Below are 26,301 nucleotides of genomic sequence, written 5' to 3'. Positions count from 1 at the left end.
CATCACAACCAACCTAAAGTTAAACTGCAGTCCATCCCATGTCTGAGTCATCCATATTCTAAATTAAGGGTGTACAAGTCAATGCTGTTCCACTGAAATACACTGCTCCTTTCTCTCCCAGCCTGAGAAGCACTCAGCATGAAGGCGGCTGCTCCCACACTAGACAAGCAGGCAAGGACCCTGCATGGAGAGCACGGCCTCACTTCTGTCCCCTTTACACCATCTGCTCACGCTCCTTTTCAACCCGCTGTCATCTCAGGCCTCCTCCTTTTCCAATTTTGCATTCTCTTCCCTCCCTTCTGCCAGCCCCGCTCACTGACAAGAGTCTCCGTTTTCCACTTTATGGTCTAAAGATGAAAACATGTTAATTGAGGGTAGGGCTTTAGCATCAAAACTGGGAATACTCCACGGCATAGCGAAGATCATTTCTTGGAATTACTCACTTAAATGTTTACAAGAAACAATTACCAAGTGTCCCAGATTGATTCACAAATGTAATTAATGAAAGAATTACTAATAGTTTCCATTTTCTGGCTTGTTTTAATCCTACTGAATAAATGTTTTTTTTGGCACCACTTCAACAAAATCCTATCCAATGATTAAAGGAGGTAAAGATTCATAAAGCAAAAATGTTATTGGAAGTTAAACTTTCCAGCGTGTATTGCTAACCCAAGTCAGACACAATCATTATATGAGGTAAGAGCCATCCTAACAAAGCACAAAAAAACAATTAGCGCTGCCGCCAACGCCTCATAATTTTGGAGGGTCAGGAAGAAGCGCTTCCAGTCCCTAATTGATTTCTCCTTTGCTGTTTGTGGGATAAAATATGTAACTGAAGATGCCTTTGCTGTCCCAGACTGAGGAAGACATAATGAACTCTGGCTTGCCAGATTATTCTGCAACATCTGAAGACTTGCAAAAAAAATAAAAAATAAATAAGATAAAATAAAACAGCTCTTGTCTGGTTTTTCCTAGTCAACTTTAATTACTGTAAGGATGGGTGCAGCAAGATAAATGTTTCCTTTTCACTTCAGTGCTGAAAGAAAACACAAGTTCCCCTGCTGTCTTTCGTGTGTAAACTCTGAGGTCGCAGCCTATTCTTATTCACCAGCTGGAAAAGATTTGTCGCAGTGGCCAGTTTGATATTTTCTGCTCAATACCCAAAGTCCCAATTTGAAGTCCTTTTCTTCCACTTAAGGAGACATTTCATTTTTCCTTTAATTTAAAAAATGTTCAGAACGCAAAGCAACATTACAAGGACCACTAGGTTGCCTAATGTAAATCCCGCGTGTGCGGAACTCTTCAGGCTGTGTCAGCAGACGGGGTCAGTTCAGCTAAACTAACCAGCTGCCAAGCAGCCAGTTCAGGGAAAGGTTTTAAGCACATTACACGCATACAAACCAAAGTCAGACCCGAAATCTAAAGTGAGGGCAAGAAGCACTTGGTCTTAAAATGGTCCATGGAATTTAATCTTGTTAAGCAAATTCGAACTGGGCAGTTGTCCATAATGACTCAACGGAAAGTCGTAGAAAAATATCTTTAACTGAGTGACCCTGTGCAGTCCAAGACCTTCTGCCTATCTTAGCATCAGTACTGGCTGGGACTGGAAAATGGAGTCTGCTCTCCCCACGCTAACCCCCACTTGGGCCCTCAATTATCAAGGCTTCTTTAGGAAAACTCCAGGGTAAGAATTCACGTGGTTCATACAGTGAACATTTCTCCACCAATCTTTAATATGGTAGAAAAATTGCTTCTCAGTTTTCTAGGGGAAGCCCTAGAAAGCCCTGTCTAGGAAGATGGTGTGAAATAAAGTAATTCCCAATCACCCATTTCATGAGGGACCGGTAGGGGGAGATCACAGCAGGAATCCGCAGGGCTGTCCTGTTTTAACTATTAGTTTGCAAAATAAATATTTTAATCCAAATTTCTACTGGAGAATAAAATGAGTGTGTCCTCTCTTTTGAGGAGTTAACAGTGAACTAATCCAAGCGGAGGTGACGAGGGATTCTGGCCCAGGCAAGAATCCCAAGTAACACACAAACAGAATGATCAGTCCTCACTCAAGGGCTACCTGGAACAGTCCGACTAAAGCAAAGACTTTATTCTGGCAGTCCTGTCAAAGCAGCATTTTGGCAGATATGAATAAATGTTTCCTGAGGATTAAATAGGAAAAGGGGAAACCAACTCCGTTGAGCCATGAGAAGAAATCCTTCCTACCCATGTACCACTAACTCAAAATGTATTTACAGAAAAGGGAAAATGCAAACCAATCATCTGCATAAGATAGAGAACAAACTGCTAAACGACACAGTTATCCTGGACAGAAAATCAAATATAAAGAATACTGACCCTCCACTTCTGAGAGGAGATGGCAAGGGTGTTGCCCCTATGAACATTTCTTGCTCCTTGATTTCACCAAAGCCTCCATCATAAGTTAGCTGAAGTGGGTGGCTCTTCAAGTGGCCAGTGGCATTTGATTCTGTTAAATAAATCCCATTTCTTTTCACCACAGAATTCCCCATTAGAACTGTTTCTTTGGATTCCACTGTCTTCTTTGCTGTAATAACCAAAAAAAAAAAAAAAAGTTTTGTCAAAGCATTTCTTTTTAGGAATCACTCTCTTTCAATATTTTTTTAATCTAAGAATTTATACAATTTGAAAATTATATATTACTTACAACCAAGCCTGGAATTGTATGGCCAAAACCTCCCTAAACATATACGAGACCTCACCATTATTTTAGGATCAGCATCATCAATTCAGCAGGTAAAAACGAACAGGATCTTATCTCCAGGAGCTTAGAGTCCACCAGAAAGCCAACACTCGGACTGAGGTTTATGAACTGCCTAAGTCCACACAAATAGTTCTGTGTCCTGTAACGATAACTCCTCTACCTAAATTTGATCCTGTTAGTAATTTTTCATTCAAAAAATATCTCTCGACTGCTTCCTTAATGTCAGGCACTGTCTCAGGCTCTTGGGATGCATCAGTGACAAAGCAAAGATCCCTGACCTCGCAGGGGTGACATCCTAAGAGGTGTAAACAGACAGTGAGCAATACACCATAACAAATAAGGTATATGATGTAAGATAATACGTGTTATGGAAAAAAGCAAAGTAGAAAAGGGGATTGGGAATGGCTGTAGGCAGCAATTTTGAACACGGTGGGCATAGTAAGCAGACCCTTAATGGAGGTGAAGTATGTGGCCATTGGATGACGAGGGAACATACTCCCAGCAGAGGGAACAGCAGGTGTGGAGGCCCTAAGGCAGGAGTGTGCCTGGTGTGTTCCAGGAACAGCAGGAGTGCAGTGTGTGAGGGGGAGAGGAGTACGAGAGATGATCAGGGGGACAGGGGTGGGATGGTGGAGGCCTACAGACCACTACTAGCGCTGGAAAGAGGAGGGCACTGCAACAGCTACAAGGCTTTCTAAAGAGGAATAAGAGAGAGTTGCAAAAAGATGCCCAGTCTGAAGCATCTACTGTGTTTATGACTGACGATTCTTAGACTTCTAATACAACACTGTTTCTTTATCAGCAAATTGACATTAGGAATAGCTTATCCACAATGCTACTGCTATACTCTAGTCTGTAATAAAATATTTTGTCAAAGAGGAAGGGTAGATGAGCTTCACATAGAAAAATACTGTTTTGAAGACTTTTCCAAAATGACTCAAGCTTTTCTTCACTTAAACCAAAAAACCAATAAAAACCAACAATAACAAAACCACCTTGTCTATCCCTCTGACCAAGCTCCCTACTTGCAAAACGCTGAATTTTAAAGCTGAAAGGAGCCTTAGAGATTGGCTAGTCTAACCTTCAGTTTTCAGATGACAACACTGAGAAGCCAAAAGGTCTAAAGTCACAGAGCAAGTTTGGGGAGAGGCAGGACTATATGGGTGGGAAGAGCACAGGCCTTGCATTCCATCAGACTTGGGGTCAAGCACAGGCTCCCAATGCACCAGCTGCACGATGTGGGCAGGTCATTCAACTTTTCTCTCACCTTCCTCAGTGGTCCCCACCTCTTTAGCCTGTGGTGAGAATTAAATGATATGGCCTAGTGAAGTGAATTATTTGGTGCTAGCACACTCAAAACCTAGAAGTTATTGTCATTATTATTAACGTGACCCAAGAATCCTGACTTCTGGTCCAGGGCTCTCTCCACAGCACCAAGCTACCTTAAATAACTTTCCTACTGAATTACAAAGCACACACTTTGTTTTAGATTTCAAAGCATTTTTAGCCTATCTCTATATTCCAGCATTCATTTCTTTCATTCATTCATCCATAAATGTTTATGAAGCACCCACTGCTATGTGCCAGGGGCTATGCAAGGTGCTGGCGATCCAGAGGTGAACAAGTCCCAGCCATCACGGAGCTTCTGTTCTAGAGGGAAACACGCTCAGACTTGTGGGGGGAGGAGCTGCATCCTGCCATCTTCACAATCCACCAGAGCAAGCTCGTCGATTATCACTAGAGCGAAGAGCTGCTCTGGGGCTCACGCCAACTCCTGATGGAGGCCCACCACTAAACTGAGCGTGTGTAATGATGCTCTGTGTCTCCCTGGCAAGTATCTGCAGCACACTGTACTAATTTTGTAATGGATCATGGGTAAACTTCAAAAGGATCCTGCAACCAGCAGCATTACCCTGCAGGAGCAGCTCCATTTCACAGAAATTTCTTTGGCACCTACTATATACTAGCACCTGTTTTAGGTTCAGTAGGGAAACCTCTTTTCCTACTGACATGGCTCAGTCTAGAAGGGAGACAGAGAGGTAGACGGGCAGAGACAAACGCAGTATAGCATGGTCCGAGCCATGTAGGCAGGAGTAGAGAGGGTGGGGGAGTCCCGAGGGGTTGGGAGTTAGGGAAAGATTCACCGAGGAGGTGGAGACTGAGAAGAATTCTGAAGGCTTAATGGAGTTCTGAGAAAAAGGAACAGAAGTCTGCAGTCAGAGCCAGCTTCATGGGTGTATGAGCTGCACAGTTAGGCAGGGCCCCAAGCTTAGAAGGGCTCTGCACTTGGTTTAACACGCTGCTGTTGCCATCTTGAAATTCTGAATTTTTTTTTAACGAAGAGCCCCACATTTTCATTTTGCATTGGGCCCAGCAAATTATATAGTGGGTCTTGTATGAGGCTTGAAAGAGTAGGATGGGTGTGAGTAACTGCAAGGAGTTCCATGTTGCTGGTGCACAGACTTGTTGTGGGGGGAAGACGGGGTAGGCAAAGGAGACTCGAGAGAAGGGCCTGGAATGTCAGGCTGGGGCCAGATCACAACAGAGTTGAGCATTCTGAGGAGTAGGGACTTCATCCCCTAGACCAGGGGTCAGCAAACTACAGCCCCACCAAACCTGGCCTGCCTCCTGTTTTTGTACAGCCTGCAAGCTGAGAATGGTTTTCATATTTTCAAATGGTTGGAAAATAATCAAAAGAAGAACAACACTTTGTAACGTGAAAATTATATGAACGTCGAATTTCAGTGGCCATGAATCGGTCTATGGTTGCTTTTCTGAGACCATAGTGGAGTTGAGTGGCAGAGTTGAGTAGGTTGAATGGAGACTGTATGGCCCACAAGTTGTAAAATATTTACTATCTGGCCCTAGAGAAAAAGTCTGCCAACTTCCGTGCTAGGTCAGTGTTTCCCAAACTGTGTTCCCCAGAAGACTGACTCTGCAGTCAAGTAGATGAGTGAAATACTGAGGTGAATCAAAACTAAACAGGTGCCTTCACCAGATGGCTTTACCAACCCTTTAATATGCTCGTGTGTGCTGTGACTCTCCAAGAGGGAGAGGAGGTAGGCAGACTTTTCTGAGCACTGAACCCTTTTTCCAAGGAAAGGCTATTAATGTTTGCCAAAAGTGTTCCCTGGAACCCAATTTGGCAACACTCCCTCAGGCCCAGGGGCCCCTCTGATGGGTTTTCAGCAAGAAGATGATGCAATCTGATTTTTATTTGCTTCCTGACCTTTTGTACCTTATGGCACACACAGAAAGTGAACATTTTTCATGGTTCACTGGGGTGACAGGATAAGGCTGCTGCTCACATGCAGGTCTGGTTGGGAGCTTGGCTTCCCCAGGCTCTGCCGGCTGATCCAAGGGCTGAGGATTGGATTCACCCCTGGGTTGACCCACCTGCAGCCCCCTAGTGAGCTGAGGGCAGAGCAAGACAGGACAGCTGGAAGATCAGGGACAACAGGGGAGAAAGGGTATGTGGCAGTGGTGGGAACAGACAATGCAGACCCAGGAGATATGAAGGAAGCCCGTGGAGGGCTCTATGACAGCGAGGATAACAGGGATGGGCGAGAAGGTGGAGACTGCGTTCTGTCCAGCTGGAACAACAGGGGAGGTGTTTGCAACACGTCATCTCCAGCCAAAAACCCTATTTGAACACACAGCAATTAAACTGCTGGCCTTAAGAGATGGCTACACACATCTCTGCCCCTTTCATTTTCTTAAATCAGGAATTCCAAACCTGCCGCCACAGGCCAGCCCTGCCTGTGGCGGTGTCAGCTACAAATGACTTCACACCAGAGGCAGGGACGCACCCTCTGTCTCCATGCACAGCTGCCTTGACAGCCTTGGTTCCCAACAAAGGACACCTTTTCCAAACAATAGAGACTCTGAAACGAAGCCCAGGGAGCTCCTGTACAAAGACAAGCATTCCGAGGCCGGAGTGCTAAAGTATATATTTTTTAATTGGGCGATGTGAGCTTTTAAAATGACAATGGCTTTTCACGGCCATTATTTCCCGAGTGCGGACACAGACCTCAGGGAGGATGAGGATGGTGACATGGGGCAACTGCAAACAGGGAGGATTAAAGAACTGTGACAAAGACATGCTGCCTAGCCACCTGGAGGCGTGAAGACGGCCTGAGTGCTGGGAAATGACAGCCACAGATGGCACCTCCCAGAGCACAGCTGAGGTGTGTGTGGCTGCTCAGACCAGGGCCAGGTGGCTCAGGAGGGAAGGAGCTAAGCCATGAGGGGAGCACGGCAGGCGAAACACCTGTCTCTTCGGTCACTCTCACATACATGGGAACAGCTCAGCAAGCAGCAGGGGTTTCAAACGTGAGGCACCAAGAGGCAAAAGCATTAAACACAGATACAGCATTCGGGCTCAGACGGAAAAACATCTACTAAACAACAGTGTGGTGACCCTCACACCAGCTCTGACATCCCTGCTGATAGATAGGAAGTGACGCTGTTCCTGTCTGACCTCATCCCCGACCTTGGGCTGGACCCCAGCCCCTCTCATCCTGGCAAGGACTTTGCTTCTGCAGTTACCAGTCCTTTCTGATGTTACTGGTCTGACTGTCAGCCCATGCTGGAGCGTTTCAAAAGTTCCCCAGGTGATTCTAATGCACAGCTCAGTTGAGCACCGCTGTTTGAAAGAAAACCTAAGTCAGATGACGTCTCTCCCCTGCTTAAACCCTGCCCTGGCTTTTCACTGCAAGCAGAATCAAGTCCTGGGCATCTGCCCGGGCCTGGCCCTAAATGGCCCTGTGGCCTCAGATCCCTCCACGGTCCCCAGGGTTAACCACCTTCCAGCCATCCTGGCCTGTGGGTCCTCCACCACCCGAGCTTGCTCCCATCTGTGGACTGGGTGTCCCTTCAGTGTGGCTGCTTTGTCCATAGATTTCTACATGGCTGCCTTCTTCTCATTTTTCACATGTCAACTCAGATGCCACCTCCTCCAGGACACCTCCAGAGCCACCTGAGCAGACACAAATTCCTCCTGCCATGGTCACTCTCTATCCCACTGTCTTGCTTACCTTCTTCATGGCACTTGTCACAACTTAAATTCTCTTATTTCTTGGTTTTCCTGTTTATTGTCTATCTCCCTTCACAAACTGCTTGAGGACAGGACTCAGTTGGCCTAGAACAGTGCCTGGCACTTGGGAGGGGTTCAATAAATATCTGATTGACTGGCTGTTAGACAAGAAACAGATTGGGACATGGAGGCAAAGCAGGGTGCCTAATGATATGAGACATCGCAGCGTGACATGCACGCCCTATACTGCCTCCCTGTCTTTTCCTTTCTCCTTGATTCGACCTCTTCAGCTATGTCAGGGATCACTGGGACCATAAGGACCAGACAGGAAAATGAGTGAAGCAGGCTGGGAGACCTGGGGAACTGAGATCACACACTGGGCTAACCAGGTGGGTACTACTCAGCCCCAATCATTCCTCACTTGGGCTACACGGGACGGGGACCAAGTGTTGCCACATCTTCTAATTTTTCACAAGACGTCACCAATCTGGATTCTTCCATGAGATCTTCTACATTTAAATGTTGGCGACTAATTAAAAGAAAACGCTTGTATGTCAAACAAGTAGGATCCTCAGGAGGCAGCTTGCGACCTCTGGGATCCATCTTCAGGTTATCTCCTCTCTGTGACTGTAAACCCATCCGTCTTCCTCAATCCTCGTTGCCTGAAGGAGGGCCCATTCTGTCAGCCCCTGGTAAAGTGGTTTTCCAACTTTTTTGACTACACATAATAATAATAAATTTATAACATGATATAATATAAATATAATATATAATAAATTTATAATATGACCCTGAACACACAAGTACGTGAGCAAAGTAAAGCCTCTGGAAGCAATACTTCCCCTTATTGTCTGCACTGTACCCTGATATTTTCCATTCTCTTCTCTTCTCTTTCATTTTTCTCAAACGCTAGCGAGCTCCACTGAGTCGACCGTCATCCCACTCACGGGACATTTCCTGCAGCTTGAAAAACTCTTAGCATGCCCTGGACGGGGAGGGATTCCAATTGTTGGGGGCATTCCTTAGAATTCAAGTTTTTTAGCCTCTCTATTCCCAGGTGTAGATACCCGCCAGCAATTCCGTGGCAGCAGGAAAAGCCACGCTCCACTTTTGCTTACCTTTTCACATGGGGTCAGAAAGGTATTTTCAAAGACCTAAGCTCAGTGGACATTAAAGGAACCTTAAATATGCCTAATGAAATGAACAACTCTTTGAACTCTAATGAAAAACTCATGGATCTCCAATACACGCGAACGCATTCATTAGGAAACACGTATTTCAATATTTCTTTCCTAACAGTTAACGTTTTTTAAAGATTTTATTTTTTTTCCTTTTTTCTCCCCAAAGCCCCCCAGTTCATAGTTGCATATTCTTAGTTCTGGGTCCTTCTAGTTGTGATAACATTTTTTTAAAAACTGTGATATTTAGGTATGCTTTATAAACACCCAGAAAAAAATATATATATAAACAAGGGTTCTTAACCAGCTTTTGTACAACACTAAGTCTTAATGTAAAATCATATAGGGCTAGAAAAAATCATAGAAAACCACACGTAGCTTTTGTGTGCAAACTCAAGAAACACGCCTGCCCCAGGTTTGAAAGGATGTTACGCGGCCTTACTCTCAGCGGGAGGATGGGCTCTGTCTGGCAGGAGAGTCCCCTGGGAGGCGGCCCTGAACAAACGTGCCCGGGCTCGGCTTATTCTGCGAATCTTCGCGGGGTCCACGGGAGGTTTAGGAAAGGAAGGGCAGGGATCCTCCTCTGTGGCAGGAGATGTCGGAGCTTTTGGTTTCTGGAAAGAGATTTTTTAACTGATTAGCGTGAGTTTCCGTGTCTCAAATAAGACCCACCACCCTGGAGCTGGCCCTGACACTTCTGGGAGAGAATAGGGCTTCACGCAGGCTGCCTCTTGGCTCCTTGATTGAGGCCATGATTGGGCCATATGTCTCACTGGCCCATCTAATGTGTTATATATAACACTTTTAAATTGTTTTTGTCGGTTCTACTGTATTAAACACTCTGCTGTCTTGCTTAGTGTTTTTTTTGTTTTTTATTTTTGGTGAAGAAGACTGGCCCTGAGCTAACATCTGTTGCCAATCTTCCTCTTTTTGCTTGAGGAAGATTGTCACTGAGCTGACACCTGTGCCAATGTTCCTCTATTTTGTATGTGGGACACCACCACAGCATGGCTTGATGAGCAGTAAGTAGGTCTGCACCTGGGATCCACACCTGGGATCTGCACCTGCAAGCCCTGGGCCACCCAAGTGGAGCGTGTGAACTTAACAACTACACCATCGGCCAGCCCCTTGCTTAGTGCTTTTGAAAGAAATAGTTTAACCATGCTGGCAAACAGATATTATCTGTATCAGAGTAAAATTAGGTTGGGTGTATTCAACATACTCTGCGAATTTTTATGTTCAATTCTGCTCAGAAAACATTTACTGGGCACCTATATGCCAAGAACTATGTGGAATAGAAATACTACCTTTACATATTTTGGACTCCACAAAAGTATTTTTTTAATAATATAATTTTTCTTCTAATAATTCAGATTAAAAAGTCACAAAATATAAGTGCAAGAAGTTGTCTTGGACTTACGATATAAAACATTTTATTTTTTACATCTCATGAAGTTTACGCTGCTACCCGTTAGAAAAGGAACATTGCTGACAAAATTCCAATCCCTTAAAGACTTTTAAAAACACCTGCACCAAGCACTGTGCTACCCAGAGCTCCCTTTGGTCTAACCTCCAGACAGCAGTGGCCTCCCACTCGGGCCAGAACCTCCCAGGGGCCTCAGCTCTCACTTTATTTTTTTTTAAAGATTGGCACCTGAACTAATATCTGTTGCCATTCTTTTTTTTTTCCTTCTTCTTCTTCTTCTCCCCAAAGCCCCCCAGTACATAGTTGTATATTCTAGCTGTGAGTGCCTCTAGTTGTGGCATGTGGGACGCCACCTCAGCATGGCTTGACGAGCAGTGCCATGTCGATGCCCACGATCCGAACTGGCGAAACCCTGGGCCGCCGACGCGGAGCCCGTGAACTTAACCACTCGGCCACGGGGCCAGCCCCTCAGCTCCCACTTTTAGTGTTGCCTCATGGTGCCATCCTTCCTCTCTACAACTTGAGCACAATTTTTTGTCTGTGAAAGAGCAATCTTACGGCAGCAAGTGCTTTTAGCTCTCTAACCAAAAATAATTGAGTTAAAGCTCCTAAAGTCACTTCTGTAATATGTGAAATGAATGACTCTCAATCCAATAAGTTAATTAACAGAAATCTTAGAAGTCTAGTGCTTAATTCAAGTCAGATAATTTGGAAGAATAGAGGAGGTCATCCATCATATATGACACACAATTTCAAACACTCATTTTCTCATATGTACTAACAGAACATAGACATCTATATCAGAGTTCTCCTCCCAAGAAGCTGCTTATCTCAGTAATGATGACATTCTTCAAAATATTTTCTATGTCCTCTTGTTCATTTGCATCTGGAATTGGTGCATAAACCGGACCAAAAAATTTGTTTTATGACTTTAGAAACACATTTTTCTAAACACAGTTAGAAAAATGGGTAAATCAAAGACTCAGCACAATATAGAGGAGAAATAAACGACTTCGGGATCAAACCGATCTGGAGTGGAATCCGCTTACCAGTTCTGTGAACTTGGATAGGCCATTTACATCTCCAAACTGGCCCAGCTAGCAGATGGAGACGGTAGGCCCCCTCATGCAGGGACACTGATGCCCATACAAGTCCTGTCATGGGGACTCAAGAAATGCTAGCTCCCTTCCCTGCTCACTCTTTATTTACCAGATTTGATTCTAAGTTACTATTAGGTCTTCTCAAAAGCCAAGGCCCTAGCCTCTGACACAACCTTGCTGGAACCAAGATGCTGAATTCGGAGGGGTCTATTCTGAAGAAGACAGCATTCATTTCTCTGTATAAATTATGTTCTATTTGTTTAATAAATAGTCACTTTACCTGTTAGTCTCCTCAATTTGTTGCAAACTGGTCATCAGAATGTGACTTAGGCCATAAAGCAGAGAGTTAAAAGAAAAGCTAAGAGCACATATAATACAGGAAAATAAGTGTTTTAGATATAATTATGAAAAATGAAATACATAAAGATAATCAGTATTGAATAGATAGGAGGTTTTCTTATCTCAAAATATCTGTACTCTGCAGGTACCTTGAATCTGAAACAAAGATGGAAAAGTCTGCCAGATAATAACAATGCTGATGAGATAAATGGTTTCTTTTGCAGAGGCCTTAACTGCTATAAATGTTTCTGGTACTAAATAAAACATCCGACAAAAAGGGAAAATACGGTATTGCAAAGCTAATTTTTACCCCAAAGAGAGAAACTGAATTATCTCTGGATGGCAAGATAAAGCCCTTGATAAAAGGCACTATTTTCCTAGTGCAAAATTAGTAATTGTTTGTGTAATGAAAAATTAGTTCCATTTTACTACTGACCTTTACTAAATTATTTATCCCACTTAAATACATATTTCATTACATAAAATATAAAGTGATACGTGTAAAGCATCTTTATTACGTCAAGGGAAAACTACTAAGGCCATCAACTTTTACCATGCCAGGTTCTATGAAACGTTCCTCAACTTTGTGGAGCAAAATGGCTTTTACGAAGCAAACTAGTAAAATTTTTTTCTCATAAAATTCGCTTCATTTTAGAATTCAGGGAATGTGGCAAGTTTCCATCTTGACTCGGGAACCTTACCTCCCTCACAGTTTGTGTCACGACACTGACCAGTGACGTGAGCCTAATCAAGGACCCTGGGAAAGTCAGATTTTAAGATTTGTTCTGGTTGATAAAACTACGAGAGTCCATTGAAGAGGGAAAGACTATTTTTCATAGAACAATCCAATTAAAGACAAACTGCCTAGAACATTTCCGGGATCTGGCCGGCCTCGACTCTCATCCCAGCACCACGGGCTTTGACCAATTTCTGACATGGCGCCTCTGGGTCACCAGATGGGAAGGCGGGGTCTCCCTCCTTCTACATGACGACTTGACAAGGGAGTACGTGACATCCCACCTCAGAAAGTTGCTATGATTTAATTTGTAAAACAACAGAACACACACACACACACACACACACACACACCATACACCACACACTAAAAGACCTCTTGGAAGTCAGAAAGCAAATATTAAAAATTCCCCCAAACACATAACCTTTGGATGTGGCAACTGTAAGTGCATTTCTATTACTGTGATTTTCTCCACAGGCTCTCTGGCTCCTCGGTCACTCTCAGCGTAGGACTCACTGCTGTAATGTTACCATTCGCTTCAGAAATAGTGCAAGAGAAAAGAGTGCTTTGCCATTCTCACTCTTCTTTTTCTTACCCTGGATCTCCCCCACCCCCAAGGTATATATGGGCTTCTAAGTCCCTTTCTTTTTAAAATATATTAAGTTTTGTATTACTTATCAAATATTTAGAGCTTTGTTCCTACAAAATATAAAAAAAAGCTCAAACTAATCTATGCTGGGAGGTGGTCCTAATGTCCTGGGGAGGTGGTGTCTGGGGTGCCAGGAACGACCTAGTTTTTCTTTTTTGAACACTGGTTATGAGCGTGTTGAGTGTAAATTTATTAAGCTGCACTTTTATGATCTGTGTCTTTTCTGTATGTCAACAAAAAATTTAATTAAAATACTTGGAGCTTAAACAACCAGGCTTTGTAAGGTTAGGAAACACAGGGAGAATTCTGTTTTGACAATGATAGTGATGAGAGACAAAACTTCCTATTTAGGGGCTGGCCCCGTGGCCGAGTGGTTAAGTTCGCGCACTCCGCAGCAGGCGGCCCAGTGTTTCGTTAGTTCGAATCCTGGGCGCAGACATGGCACTGCTCATCAGACCATGCTGAGGCAGCGTCCCACATGCCACAACTAGAAGAACCCACAACGAAGAATACACAACTATGTACCGGGGGGCTTTGGGGAGAAAAAGGAAAAAATAAAATCTTTAAAAAAAAAAAAAAAAACTTCCTATTTATTCATATGGCCACATCTCTTTTCCTACTTTATACAATCTGAAGTATGAGAGCAGCTGTTCCTGCGTGTATAAATCTGAACATCAGCGAGCCAGAGGATGGAGTGAAAATAGAAATCACCACCGCCCAACAGCCGCACGAGTCAGAGCTCTCACGGGAAGGTGAGAAGCCACTAAGAAAGAAGAGAGATGTTCCTGGGCATATCGATATAGCAGGTAGATATGAATGTTAACGGAAGACCGCAAACCACAGTGCTTTCCCCCCGGTTTTACAAGATTCCAGGTGCTAACAAGAACCGTGGTGAGCCAGTCAGGCCAGCCAGCCAAGGCCTGAGTGGTAAAGACCAGGAGCATCAGTTTTCTATCTTGCTCTGAGACCCAGGGCTCTCTCGAGTGTAGGCAGCCCACTGCCTGCTGGAGAGTGTAGGGGAGCAGAGGCCAGACGTGGGGGGAGAAATAGAGAGAAGGGTAAACGACAAGTGAAAGAGTAAAGCAGATTGGTTCAATGTGGGAGTTGGAACGGGCTGCTCTCTGGGGCCTTCTTCCCTAACTGAGTGCTGGTTGAGAAATTTTTTGGGTTTTTTTGCCTCCTCACCCCCGACAACCACCAACCTGTTCTCTGTATCTACGAGTTCAGTTTTATTTCTTCAGATTTCACACGTAAGTGAGATCATACAGCATTTGTATGTACCTGACATTTCACAAGCATAATGCCCTCGAGGTTCATGCATGTTGTCACAAATGGCAGGACTTCCTTCTTTTTAACGGCTGAATAATATTCCATTGCCTATAGAAACACCATATTTTCTTTATCCATTCCTCTGTTGATGGACACATACATTGTTTCTATGTCTTGGCTATTGTGAATAATGCTGCAGTGAACATGGGGGAGCATATATCTCTTCCAGTTAGTGTTTTCATTTCCTTTGGATAAATACCCAGAAGTGGAATTGCTGGAAAAGGAATTATTAAAAGGCAAACTAGCCGGAGAAAGTGTGCAAGATCCAAAAAGTGCTAAAATTCAATTGGTTAGGTCTTCACAAATCCTTTCAACAAGGGTGTCCCGTAACTATCAGATACCCCAGCCCCACCCTCAGCCATCTCCTCTGTCCACTCCGTCTCCCTTCACTCTTATTTCCCCTTATCTCTTCCCTTTGTCAGTTTAGTGGTTACCAGAGTCAAAGGGCTCTTTGTGAAGTGGAAAGGAGGAAGGAAGGTGGAAGGGCAGGCAGTGTGAGGCCACTTTCAGAATTTTTTGACTGGGAGCTCCAAATTTTAATTACTGTTTAAAATGGAATATACTTAAGATCCTTACATAATCCACTAACAAAAAAATTTCAAACTAAAGGAGTTATTTTATTTAACATGTGGATATCTTAGCCTACTTTTACTTTGCACATAGCACCCAACCATCTACACTAAAGAAATTTAATTGCAATGACCCTAAACAGAGGCAACTGCCAACATTATCTTTGCCTAACACCTAATCCTGTAGTCCAAGAATTCCACCAGTTTGATAAGGACCAGGGATATTTTAGAAATAGAGTTTTTAGAAAAGAGTAGGCCCAAATTGAGTGAGTCTCAAAAGACTACAGCAGTATTAAAAATGATTCATAGGAGTCAAATGACAGAATCATAGAATAGAGAGCCATTCTACAATAAGGTAGACCCACTGGGCTGCCAAACAAGGGGCTCTCTTGCTGTAGCTGGCTCAAAACCCAAGTGGTTTCCAAGGTTGTAGGTGCAAGAAGCCATGTGTCAACCACATCTGACAAAGTAGTTATTGCTTATTGGTTTTTGCATACTATTTTGGAATCTTATCTTATTTTTGTCATCCGTAACATAAGAACAAGTATAATTTTCCTTGGAGAGGCATTTCGTTGAGTACTTTAAGAATATAAGTTACATTTTGAGACGATTGGGGTCATTTGGACATGGACTACACATGAAATGATACCACCGAGTAATGCTAATTTTCTGAGCTATAATGAGAGTATTGTTATATAGGAGACTGTCTTTTTCATTTGAGATGCACACTTAAACTTTTATGGATGAAGTCTTATAAGGTCTGTGACTTACTTTCAAATAGCTCATCAAAAACATACACACACACACAAACATGCACACACATATACAGTAATAAAAACTGAGAAGTAGCTTGACTGCAAGCCCAATTCCCTGAAAGTCTAAGGAACTGGCATCACTAGGTACTTGTGGTAGCAGGGAAATAAGGGAAGAGGTGCCTAAAATGAGGATTGGCTGAAAGTCTGTGTAACTCCTTCCCTTCCAGCTCCACGAGGTCAGACTGCTGAACCCAGGAACAGATGGGAAGTTGTTCTCTACAGGGGGTAAAACAGAGGGTCTCTGAATCAGGCTAACCAGGCACAGTGGAGGGTGAGGGCATGTATTGTAGACATAGATATTAACTGAATATTTACAAATTGAATGCTAGGCTTTCCTACCTCCTTCCTGTACCTGGCTTCTGGTAGTTAGCAACCAGCCTTTATGCTCCAGGCAAGAGCTTGGAATATACTCCCATAGAGAATTGACTACCTTACAAGGAAAGCCCCAAAGATAGTGCCATTGGGGGTTTCACAAACAGAACAGCTCAGCCAGACCTGCTAAATGTAGATGTGGGTAGGTATCACCTATGGGTTGACCAACCCATTCCACATGCTTCCACTCTCAAATAGGAACAGCCAAACAAGCAGCATGAGCTATCAGAGGAGAGCCTCTGATATGAAAAGCAGAGTCCAAAACAAACATAAAAATGTGACAGAGACACAGAGGGAAGACCATGTAAAGACACAGGGAGAAGATGGTCATCTACAAGCCAAGGAGAAAAGCCTCAGAAGAAATCAACCTTGCTGACACCTTGATCTTTGATGTATCTTCAGAACTGTGAGAAAATAAATTTCTGTTGTTTAAGCTACACACACACATACACAAGCAACAGAGATTTTAAAGGGAGGAGAAAACAATTAAAAAGCAAAACTATCATTCATATACGCAGATAAGATGCTACAACCGTGAACAAGAACAGAATACTACATCTAAAAAAAGATAATTTAGAGGGGGGAAAGCTTTTGAAAACTAAAAATATGATAGCGGAAATAAAAAGAACTCAATGAAGGATTAGAAAGTCTCTTCCAAAAAAAAGATGGGAAATAGAAAAAGAGAAAATAAGAAAATAGAAGTGCCAACCCAGGGGATCCTACACCTGAATAGTAAATTCCAGAAGGAGCAAACAGAACAAAAAAGAGGGTGAGACACATCAAAATAATTCAAGGACATTTCCCAGAGCCAAAGGGCATGAGATTCCACATTGAAAATGCCCAGGTGATGGATGAAAGTGGACTAAGACAAAGGCACATTATCATGAAATTTCAGAACACTGGGAACAAAGAGAAAAATCCTACAAACTTCCAGAGAGAAAAACAGCACTCAAGGTCTCAAATAATTTATTTCCCATATACCCCTTCTCAAGAAGCTGTTGGAGGGAATACTCCACAAAAACAAGAGTAAATCAAGAAATAGAAGGACTGGGGCCAGCCCCACGGCATAGTGATTGGGTCTGGTGTGCTCTGCTTCAGCAGCCCCGGTTCACAGGTTCAGATCCTGGGCATGAACTTACACTACTCATCAAGCCATGCTGTGGCAGCGACCCACATACAAAACAGAGGACGACTAGCACAGATGTTAGCTCAGGGATAATCTTCCTCAAGCAAAAAAAAAAAAAAAAAAAAAGAAATTGAAGGACTTAGCCAGCCCTGATGGCCTAGTGGTTAAAGTTTGGTGCTCTTACCACTTTGGCAGCCCGGGTTCAGTTCCCAGATGCGGAACCACACTTCTCGTCTGTCAGTAGCCATGCTGTGGTGGCTCACATAGAAGAATGAGAAGGACTTACAATCAGAATATACAACTATGTACTGGGGCTTTGGGGAGGAAAAAAAAAAGGAAGATTCACAACAGGTGTTAGCTCAGGGTAAATCTTTCCCAGCCAAAAAAAAAGAGAGAAGGGCTTAGAATACAGGAAACAGGAAAGCTGGCACAAGAGGAAGAAGTGAGCTATAGGCCAGATGCCTAGGGCGAGTGATCCAAGAGAGAGTGTGGAAAGTTCTCCAAAGAGATGAATCAATAGAATACCTCATGTGCCTGAATATATGAAGGCGATTTAGACCACTGGGGAAGAGTTTGGGATTTAAATAGTAATAATACAAAACTAAAAAAGCAAGACAATTATTAACACCAGGGAAAACAAAAAGTTGTACAGGGAAGGAGAATTAATCAGCATTAATCATCATTAGTTCAAGGCTCAGCTGGAAATAGGGTTTATATGATCATAGACAGAGAAAAAGGATCTGACCAAAATCGTAATGTATCTATATTACGAGCAGCAGTGGGGACAGAAAGGGTGAATGCCTTGTGAGGAAGCGTAGAGATAAGAGTTAAATCCTCATCTTCCTTAGTGGGAAGTCATTAGACAATTCCTCAAACTCATAAGTCAGAGAGTAGCGAGACGCTGTGTTTTTAGAAATTTGAATGTAAATGCCAAAAGGATGTGCCAAGAGAGTTTAAAATGAGAGCCACCAGGGAGGGGAGAATGAAAAATAAGGTGACAGGAGACTGCTGGCGGTTTTTTTGTAACAAATCTTTGACTCTTTATGTACAGGTATATAAATTTATTTGTATATATAACTACTAAAAGTAATATGGGCAGGGCCGGCCCGGTGGCGTAGCAGCTAAGTTCGCACGTTCCGCTTCGGTGGCCCAGGGTTTGTCCGTTCGGATCCCAGGTGCAGACATGGCACTGCTTGGCACGCCATGGTGTGGCAGGCGTCCCACATATAAAGTAGAGGAAAATGAGCACAGATGTTAGCTCAGGGCCAGTCTTCCTCAGCAAAAAGAGGAGGATTGGCAGCAGATGTTAGCTCAGGGCTAATCTTCCTCAAAAAAATAAAATTTAAAAAAATATATGTGCATAACTCTTTTTAAAAGAACAAAAAAAATTATTGTGAAACATTCTGTTTGCCAATTCACTATTTCTAAAATTCTTCTTTATTATCAAACTACAGGTAAATAATGTGTTTCATTTGATACCAACCATTATATTTGAAAAAGTATAAAAGAATTTGCTTTTGTATTAAATTATTAGTACATTAGGTTCATTTTCAGCACATATACATGCTGATTCCAAGCATTTTTGGCCAGTTCCATGTCACAGCACTCGTGGAAACGTAAAGTACTCACAAGCTCTAGTGGACTGAGACGTGCGCCAGAGAAGGGTCTGGAATCAGATGACTCAAAACTGGACGCGTGGAGGCTAGCACAGGAGATGGGACAGAAACATTAGTTTGTGAAGAATCATTTCTTTTATTTCTAGTGTATGTTAGTTTACTCTAGCCCCAAAACAAGGAAAAGCATTCAATGCAAACGTCTTGAGAAAGAAGCAATTTTAAAAAATCATAGTACTTAAAACATTTTATTAATATCTTTTCATTGCTTTTAGTAGGATTAAAAAATATTGAATAATGAAAAGAAGAAATGTACACAGTGATCTCTTTAAAGCTTTGTTCATATTGCTTTATAAAGTTGATATGACAACCACCATTAACCATTTCGAACCAAAGCAACTTCTTGGGCCCAAGAAGTTGGAATTATCTTTAGCAATCTTGAACAGATACAAGAGGTCAAACTTAATCGCAGAAGTCAAACTTAAAAAAAGCCACTATCCGTACCTAGAATTAAGGGAAAATGTCATCTGGAAGAGAAATGTCACCTACCTGAAGCAGGAAGGAGGCCTACCTTCTGGTGTCCTCGAAGACGCAGGTCCAAATAGTTTTCTTTGGTCTTCCCATGGTGTGAATGGCCTTTGGGCCCTAACTGTTCTCAAGGCATTTCGAGCTTCACTTATGATTTCTGCACTGGTCTTCTGCTTGGACACTGAAGGTCGATAGAACGGCTCCAGCTTTTCTAACTTTTTATCTTTTGGAGACAGCATCTTCCCTTTTAAAGTAAAATGTTCTTCAGGTAGACACCACACCCTACAAACATACAGTACAAAATATCAACTGTTTTCATCCAGTAGTTTAGAAAGGAATGCTTAAACCCATCCATATGTGCTTAAACTCTTCCTCTACTCTCAACCTGAAAAAAGTCACAAACAATTTTTAATTAAAAATCTACCAGGCAGTTACAGTTGGAAGATCAGAATGGGAGAAGAGCTTTCAAAAATATAGGTTGATGTGCACAGTTATGCCTACGGGAATCCATGCGATTGAGGAAAATGTGCAGGAAAGAGATCCAGAATGAAAGCGAAACCTGGAGGGAAAGAGGATAAATGACAAAAGAGCACAGACTAGAAAGAGAAAATCATCTCATATTCACCAATCTATTAAAAAAACACTGAAGTGGTTCTGTTCAGATGTTCACTAATGTTTCCTTTTTGTTTCCACTGCCCCCCACACAAAATGCTAGTATAAGGTTAAATTTAGACAGATGGGGCCTATTTCCAAACTATATTTTCTTTTACAAACGTAGTTTGTAAACTCAGAGAAAGGTTCAGCCTCACATTTACCCACGATAATATTTGAATGAATTAATTTAAATCACCTTCAATTTGAGATAGTATCCTAGATGAATAGATACCAAATATTAGTATCAAATTATCCTTTCCCAGGCTGCCTCCCTCAGTTAAAGAGTTGAAGTCATGCACAAGGGCCAAGAGAATGCCGATCCTTCTTAAACTTTTTTTTTTAAGTATGCTTTTTTGGGGGCGGGGGGTGGTGAGGAAGCTTGGCCCTGAGTTAACATCTGTTGCCAATCTTCCCCTCTTTCTTCTTCCCTCCCCATAGCCCCAGTACATAGCTGTATATGCCAGTTGTAAATCCTTGCAGTTCTTCTATGTGGGATGGTGTCACAGCATGGCTTGACGAGTGGTGTGTAGGTCCACACCCAGGATCCGAACTGGCGACCTCCGGGCCACCACCTAAGCAGAGTGTGCAAACTTAACCACTACGCCACCGGGCTAGCCCCTGCAGATCCTTCTTAAACACTGGCGTGTTCCATGGGGGCCTAGTTAACTTGGCAAGACACCTCTGACGGCTCTAAACTTTACAATAGTTGAGATTTTAAAAACTTAATTCTAATTAGTATATGATATTAGGTGTTCATAATAGAAACCCTCTCATCCCTGAAAATGTTGTATCTCTAGGGAGAGAGATACGGAAATTATTCATATATTTCAGCTGCTCGATTTTAGAATAACTTCGGAGAAAAAGAAAAAAATTTTTGTGACATATGCCCAAGGAAACTAACAGACTGTATTTCCATAAGCAGAATCAACAGGTGATTCCTTAGACAAATAAAGAGGATTCGCTATACTGTGAGTCTAGACATCAAGTTGTTACATAACATCAGACAACAGGACATGTCTTTAGTTCCATCCAGGGCCCACCTAAGAGTTTTTGAGGAAAAGGAAAAGGGTATGATGAAAACTACAAAGAATATGCCATTCCTCTCACAGGGAGAGGCCATGTGTTTAGGTAAAACAGTAAAAAATTACTAGATAAGCAATCCTATTCTGTGAATTTTTGATTTAGGAGTTTGAATTTAAGCAAGGTCTCCAGAATCATGTACATTAAAACAACCAACAAAAACTGGCCAGGGCTAGTACATTTAACTTCTAATATAGGATATGAGATGATTGGCTCTTTATTAAAAATATTCAGTGCTAATTATTACAAATATGGATAAAGTATTTTATACATATACATTATTTCTGGATGCATAATAATATAAATCCAGTCCCACAACATCTAACTTAAGTGTTCATGACAGGTTGGTCTGTTTGCTTGTTTTTAAAAGGCCCATTGCAGTAAGAAATTATGTCACTTAGCGAGAATTTTCAGTACAATGAACAAAAATTTCCTCCAGAGCCCAAATCAGGTGTGCGACTCCTTCAGCTCCACATGGCACTAATGAGTCTAGCAATGTCCAAAGGTGATCTGGCAAACCTAATAAGGACTAGAGAAAGTGCTTTGGATGAGTAACAATGGATCATCATTCCTGACTAAGGCTCTCCGTGGCTGTATTTTAGTTTGCATTGAAAACTATACTCTTTCATAGAGTAACAAAGCAGAAACATTTCTTTAGATCAAATTCTAAGAATTCTGTAAATTATTTGAGTAGACAGGAATTTAGATTGATCAGATACTGGTGGAAACAATGTTCATAATGGGCTTAAAAATATTTTCATTTGTAAATTATTTATTTATTTTTTTGGTGAGGAGGATTGGCCCTGAGCTAACATCTGTTGCCAATCTTCCTCTTTTTTGCTTGAGGAAGATTGTCACTGAGCTAAGATCTGTATGTCTGTAAATTCATACCACAAATTCTAACATGACTTTCTCTCTCCCTTTTGCTCTCTCTTCCCCTCGAATCTCACTTTAACAGTTATATTGAGAGAAATTATTTCAATGATGTAAGATCTGCACAATCTATTATTATTAATATTAATATATTATTAACTAAATCAAACATGGAAATGTTCAATAATACAAGTGAATTGAGTTTGAAGTGGGTTTTTGGTGGGGGGTGGAAGGATTTTTTTGCTTTGTATTTGTTAAATTACAAATTCTTAATACAGATGGTTTTTGCCAACTTAAAACACACTCACTCCCACAACTAGAAGGACCTGCAACTAAGATATACAACTATGTACCAGGGGGGATTTGGGGAGATAAAGCAGAAAAAAAAAAAAACACTCAGAATTTGAAAGTTTGCCTATGTATAGTAAACTATACCTGAACTATAATATGATAGTTTCACAGAAATTTTAACTTTACAAAAATTCTCCTGACAACTGGAATGAATCTCTTCAGCCAGCAGTGACTGACTGTCTTCTCCATGCACAGCCCTCTGCTTGGATCTCTGAGAGCACAGACAGGAATAAACCCTGTCTTCACTCAAGACCCAGAAGGACCACTAATACTGGTTAAACACTTACTTTAGTACCAAGTGCTGTGCTAAGTGAGTACTCTCAAGTACATCATCTCAGTTAATCCCCACAACACTTTTGTGAGGTAGATAGAGTCTTAAGGAATAGCAAAAAAAAAAAAAAAAAAAAAAAGCTATGACATATGCCAAGAGATAATATTCAAACTATTACCCACTAGATGGGGTGGTGGGAGGTGAGGCACTCAGAGGCCTGGGGGCTGCAGCTACTTACACACCAATAGAGACCTGCCAGTATTTTCACAACCAGAACAGCCTTCTTGGTGTGTCCCAGCTGAGTATCAGCCCTGCTTGCACCCAAATGATTTTAATACAAGGCAGAAACCGATGGGGGCAATAAATACAGCAAACTATCAAGTGATTACAAAAGAGGAAGAGATTTCTGATTGGGAGAAGGTGTCAGGTAGACTTCCTGGAGGAGGTGATGCTTCAGCTGGGTTCTGGAAAATGTGCTCAATTTGAGCAAGTGGCAATGGCTGACATTGGGTCTGGCGTGGAGAAGGAACTTCCAGCAAGGTCAAAGAGACAGCCAAGGCAGAGCGTCAAGAACATAGAGGGTATGGCTGGACATGAAGATCTGGAAATGAAGACTAGAGCTGGACCAGAGAGAGCACTGAATGGTAGGTCAAGAAATTAAATAAAAGCCGATGAGCAAATAAAGAGATTTTGAGGCATGACGTGATCTGGCAGGGATGGGCAGGATGGAAAGGAGGGAAAGGTCAGAAGCGACGAAATCAGGCAGTTCTTATAAAATCGCCCAGCTAACCATTTTGTTGGGCATGCCTTGTCCACCCTCCCAGCCTCAGTTAGGTGTCCCTTCCTGGTACTGCACAAGGCCCCCAGTTCTCTGTCACTATACCCTCCCAGCGTGTTAGAATTGCCTGTGTACCTACTATTGCCCCATCGGACTCTGAGCCCCAGTGCTTGAAGTGAGGCACGGCCAAAGGTCAACACTTCCATAACCGGACTCCATTTTCTAATACAGACCTGACCTAGGAAATTTCCAGACCAAGGCTGCATGGCTTCTCAAATTGCAGACATTTGTTACAGAGGAATAGGAAAGCATATTGGACTTTATTCAAATGGCATTTGACTCTTGATGCCATGTGGTAGTATGAGATCAAATTTAGCCCTGTTGCCCTTCTTGCCTTTGCTTCACGTTGCCTGGCATGGAGTAAGACTTGATAAAAGTGGTGTTGATCAGTGGATGAAGTACTGAAAGTCTGAGATACAGGAGTGAAGGTGAAATAGAGGTAAGAAGAGAAATAGCATCACGCACCAAGAACGCAAGAACCAACAAGATTTGGCATCTGAGAGGACAGGAAGGGGCCAGAGGTGACAAGGGGTATGCAAACTTGGGGGGGGGGACGACAAGAGGGCAAGGGGATCTTTTAAAAGAAAACAGGAAGAGAAGTGGCCTTCAAAGGGAAAGGAGAAAGCGCTGAGTTCTGTCTTGCATCATTGTCCTGAGTTTATGACGTCCACAGGACTCTTAGAAGATGAACACTACTGGCAGTAGGAAATTTGAAACTGGAGACCTTCTTAAACAAAATATTTCTTATTGGTTAGGAGAAAGTTTCAAGTCATCATTTAGGTTTTACTTAAAGACCTGTCTTTATCTTTGCTGCAGCAGAGCCTTCCTGATCAATGCAACCCTGCACTATCAGGATGTTTGCAAGAGGGGAAAGACTGGCCATCGTCATACTCTTTTCCCTGCAAATCAAATACTCAAGACCCTTACTACGATTTTGAATTACTTTTGTGTCAGTATGAACATCCAAAGAGGCAGTGGTTAAGTGCTTAGATGCTGGAGTAAGGGTTCAAATCCTCTGACAATTCGCAGCCATGTAACCTTGGGAAAGTTTTCTAACATCTCTACGCCTCAGTTTCCTCATCTGTAAAATGTGTGTAGAAAAAGTAATTGCCTCATAGAATTGCTTTGAGAATTAAATGACATAATTCATGTAATGGCTTTAGCATGGTGCCTGGCCCTTAAAAAAAGGTTAAGCGCTGTTCAAGTGCCATTTGATAAAAAGATACAACAAAACTTTCTCCCATGAATAAAAACTGCATTAGCAAACTGCAAAAGAAAGGGAATGACATTTGCTCAGTGTTTTCAGACATTTTATAAGCTTTAAAATTTAATTCTATTGTATTTTATTGAATATCAGCTATGCAAATCAACAACTAATTAGAGTTTTATAGATTCACATAATAGGATACAAATAGACAGTGCTACTTGCTTTCCTACCAAATTAAAGTAATTCTAAATCAGGGTGAAATGGAAGACCTGCTGTAATACTCGTGGGAACGAATGATAGAAGGCATTATAGGTACATACAATATATTTTAATGCATATTGTTACACATACACTTATTCATCTATTGAGGTTCTATCTGTTGCCTAGAAGAGCCCAGGTACAATGTGTGACCTTGGCCAGGTCACTGTTTGCCTAGAAATCCCCTTAGTTTACCACTCTTCATTCAACAAATATTACTGGGCTTCTATTAAGCACCACGCAATTGTCTAAATGCTCAGTGTATAGAAATAAGGACAGCCATGGCCCCACCCCGAGAGCATGCACAGGGCACTCTCATCGCCTCTCCCCCATCCGTAGACAGAGAGGCGGACGACAGCAGGAGGGGTCCCTGGTGAACCGGAGGGACGCCTCACCTCTCGCGCGGAGAGCGGCTCCCCCACTCCCGACAACGCCCCCTCCTCCACGGTCCAGGCCTGGGCAGAGCGCAGCAGCATCATCACCCTGACCGCCCGCCTGCCCGCCCGCTCCGCCCGGCAGGCCAGCGTCTCCATGGTAACCGTACACAAACTACCTACCCGGGCAGCCCGGGACGCCAGCCTGCAGAGCCAGGTCGCAGCTAGGTGGGCGGAGCAGGACAGAGAATGGGTTGGGAGTGGGCGCAGGGAAGGGGGCTTCCGGCCAGACCCAAAGCACCTGTGATTAGCGCTGGAGACAGGGAGCGCGGAGCCTCAGCTCATCCTCCAGCCTTCCCGAGGCAGCCGCAGCAGCGATGGAGCGGGCGGGGCGGGGCGGGGCGGGCAAGGAAGTCTCCCGGCGCCGCTCGGCCACTGGGCCTGCGCGGATCTCCCACGCATGCGTAGAAATGCTGGGACTTGGGCGCCGGCAGGCGGAGCAGTGGGAGGAGCCTGGGCGAGGGCTGGAGGACCCGGGTGCGAACCGGTGATACGAGAGGCAGGGCAAGGTGTCAACATGGAAGAGCCGGGATGGGAAGACATCTACTTTTATATTAACAATTTAGCGAACCACATCTGTTGAGCCTCTGTGAGACCTCAGCGACTCTATTGAATAATAAGCTGGACAGCAGTTTAGTGCTTAGAGGTAAGAGTCAGGATTTGCTGGTTCAAGTTGCGGCTCTGTATCATCTGGAGCTAATTGCTTAACCTGTCAGTTTCCTCAGCTGTAAATTGGTCGGAAATAGTACCTAGCGAGGTCTTGTGAAGATTGAATGAGAAAGTAGA

The 26,301-nt window shown here is 42.9% G+C and overlaps 1 protein-coding gene across 6 annotated transcripts in view; it reads right to left on the bottom strand.

Annotated features, from left to right (window-relative positions):
* The window catches only part of ARMC2 (armadillo repeat containing 2), a 98,232-nt gene extending 72,341 nt beyond the window's left edge, over positions 1-25,891 (bottom strand). The window contains exons 1-5 of one of the 6 annotated variants that reach the window (XM_014839035.3): positions 25,757-25,891; positions 19,571-19,831; positions 19,038-19,110; positions 9,390-9,561; positions 2,350-2,557 (exon numbers count right to left, since the gene is read on the bottom strand). In XM_014839035.3, coding sequence (XP_014694521.1) covers positions 2,350-2,557; positions 9,390-9,561; positions 19,038-19,110; positions 19,571-19,788 — 671 coding nt within the window. In that variant the 5' untranslated portion in view covers positions 19,789-19,831; positions 25,757-25,891. Of the gene's footprint in view, positions 1-2,349; positions 2,558-9,389; positions 9,562-19,037; positions 19,111-19,570; positions 19,832-25,476; positions 25,580-25,638 lie in introns of those variants that run through there. The other 5 variants (XM_014839038.3, XM_014839036.3, XM_070496717.1 and 2 more) reach the window with 5 other exon arrangements.
* Between the last annotated feature and the right edge of the window lie 410 nt (positions 25,892-26,301).

This window comes from Equus asinus, chromosome 24 (genome assembly GCF_041296235.1).
Source record: "Equus asinus isolate D_3611 breed Donkey chromosome 24, EquAss-T2T_v2, whole genome shotgun sequence".
Taxonomy (NCBI): Eukaryota; Metazoa; Chordata; class Mammalia; order Perissodactyla; family Equidae; genus Equus; species Equus asinus.
The sequence above is the reverse complement of the archived record's forward strand: the minus strand, read 5'-3'. Positions and strand labels throughout refer to the sequence as shown.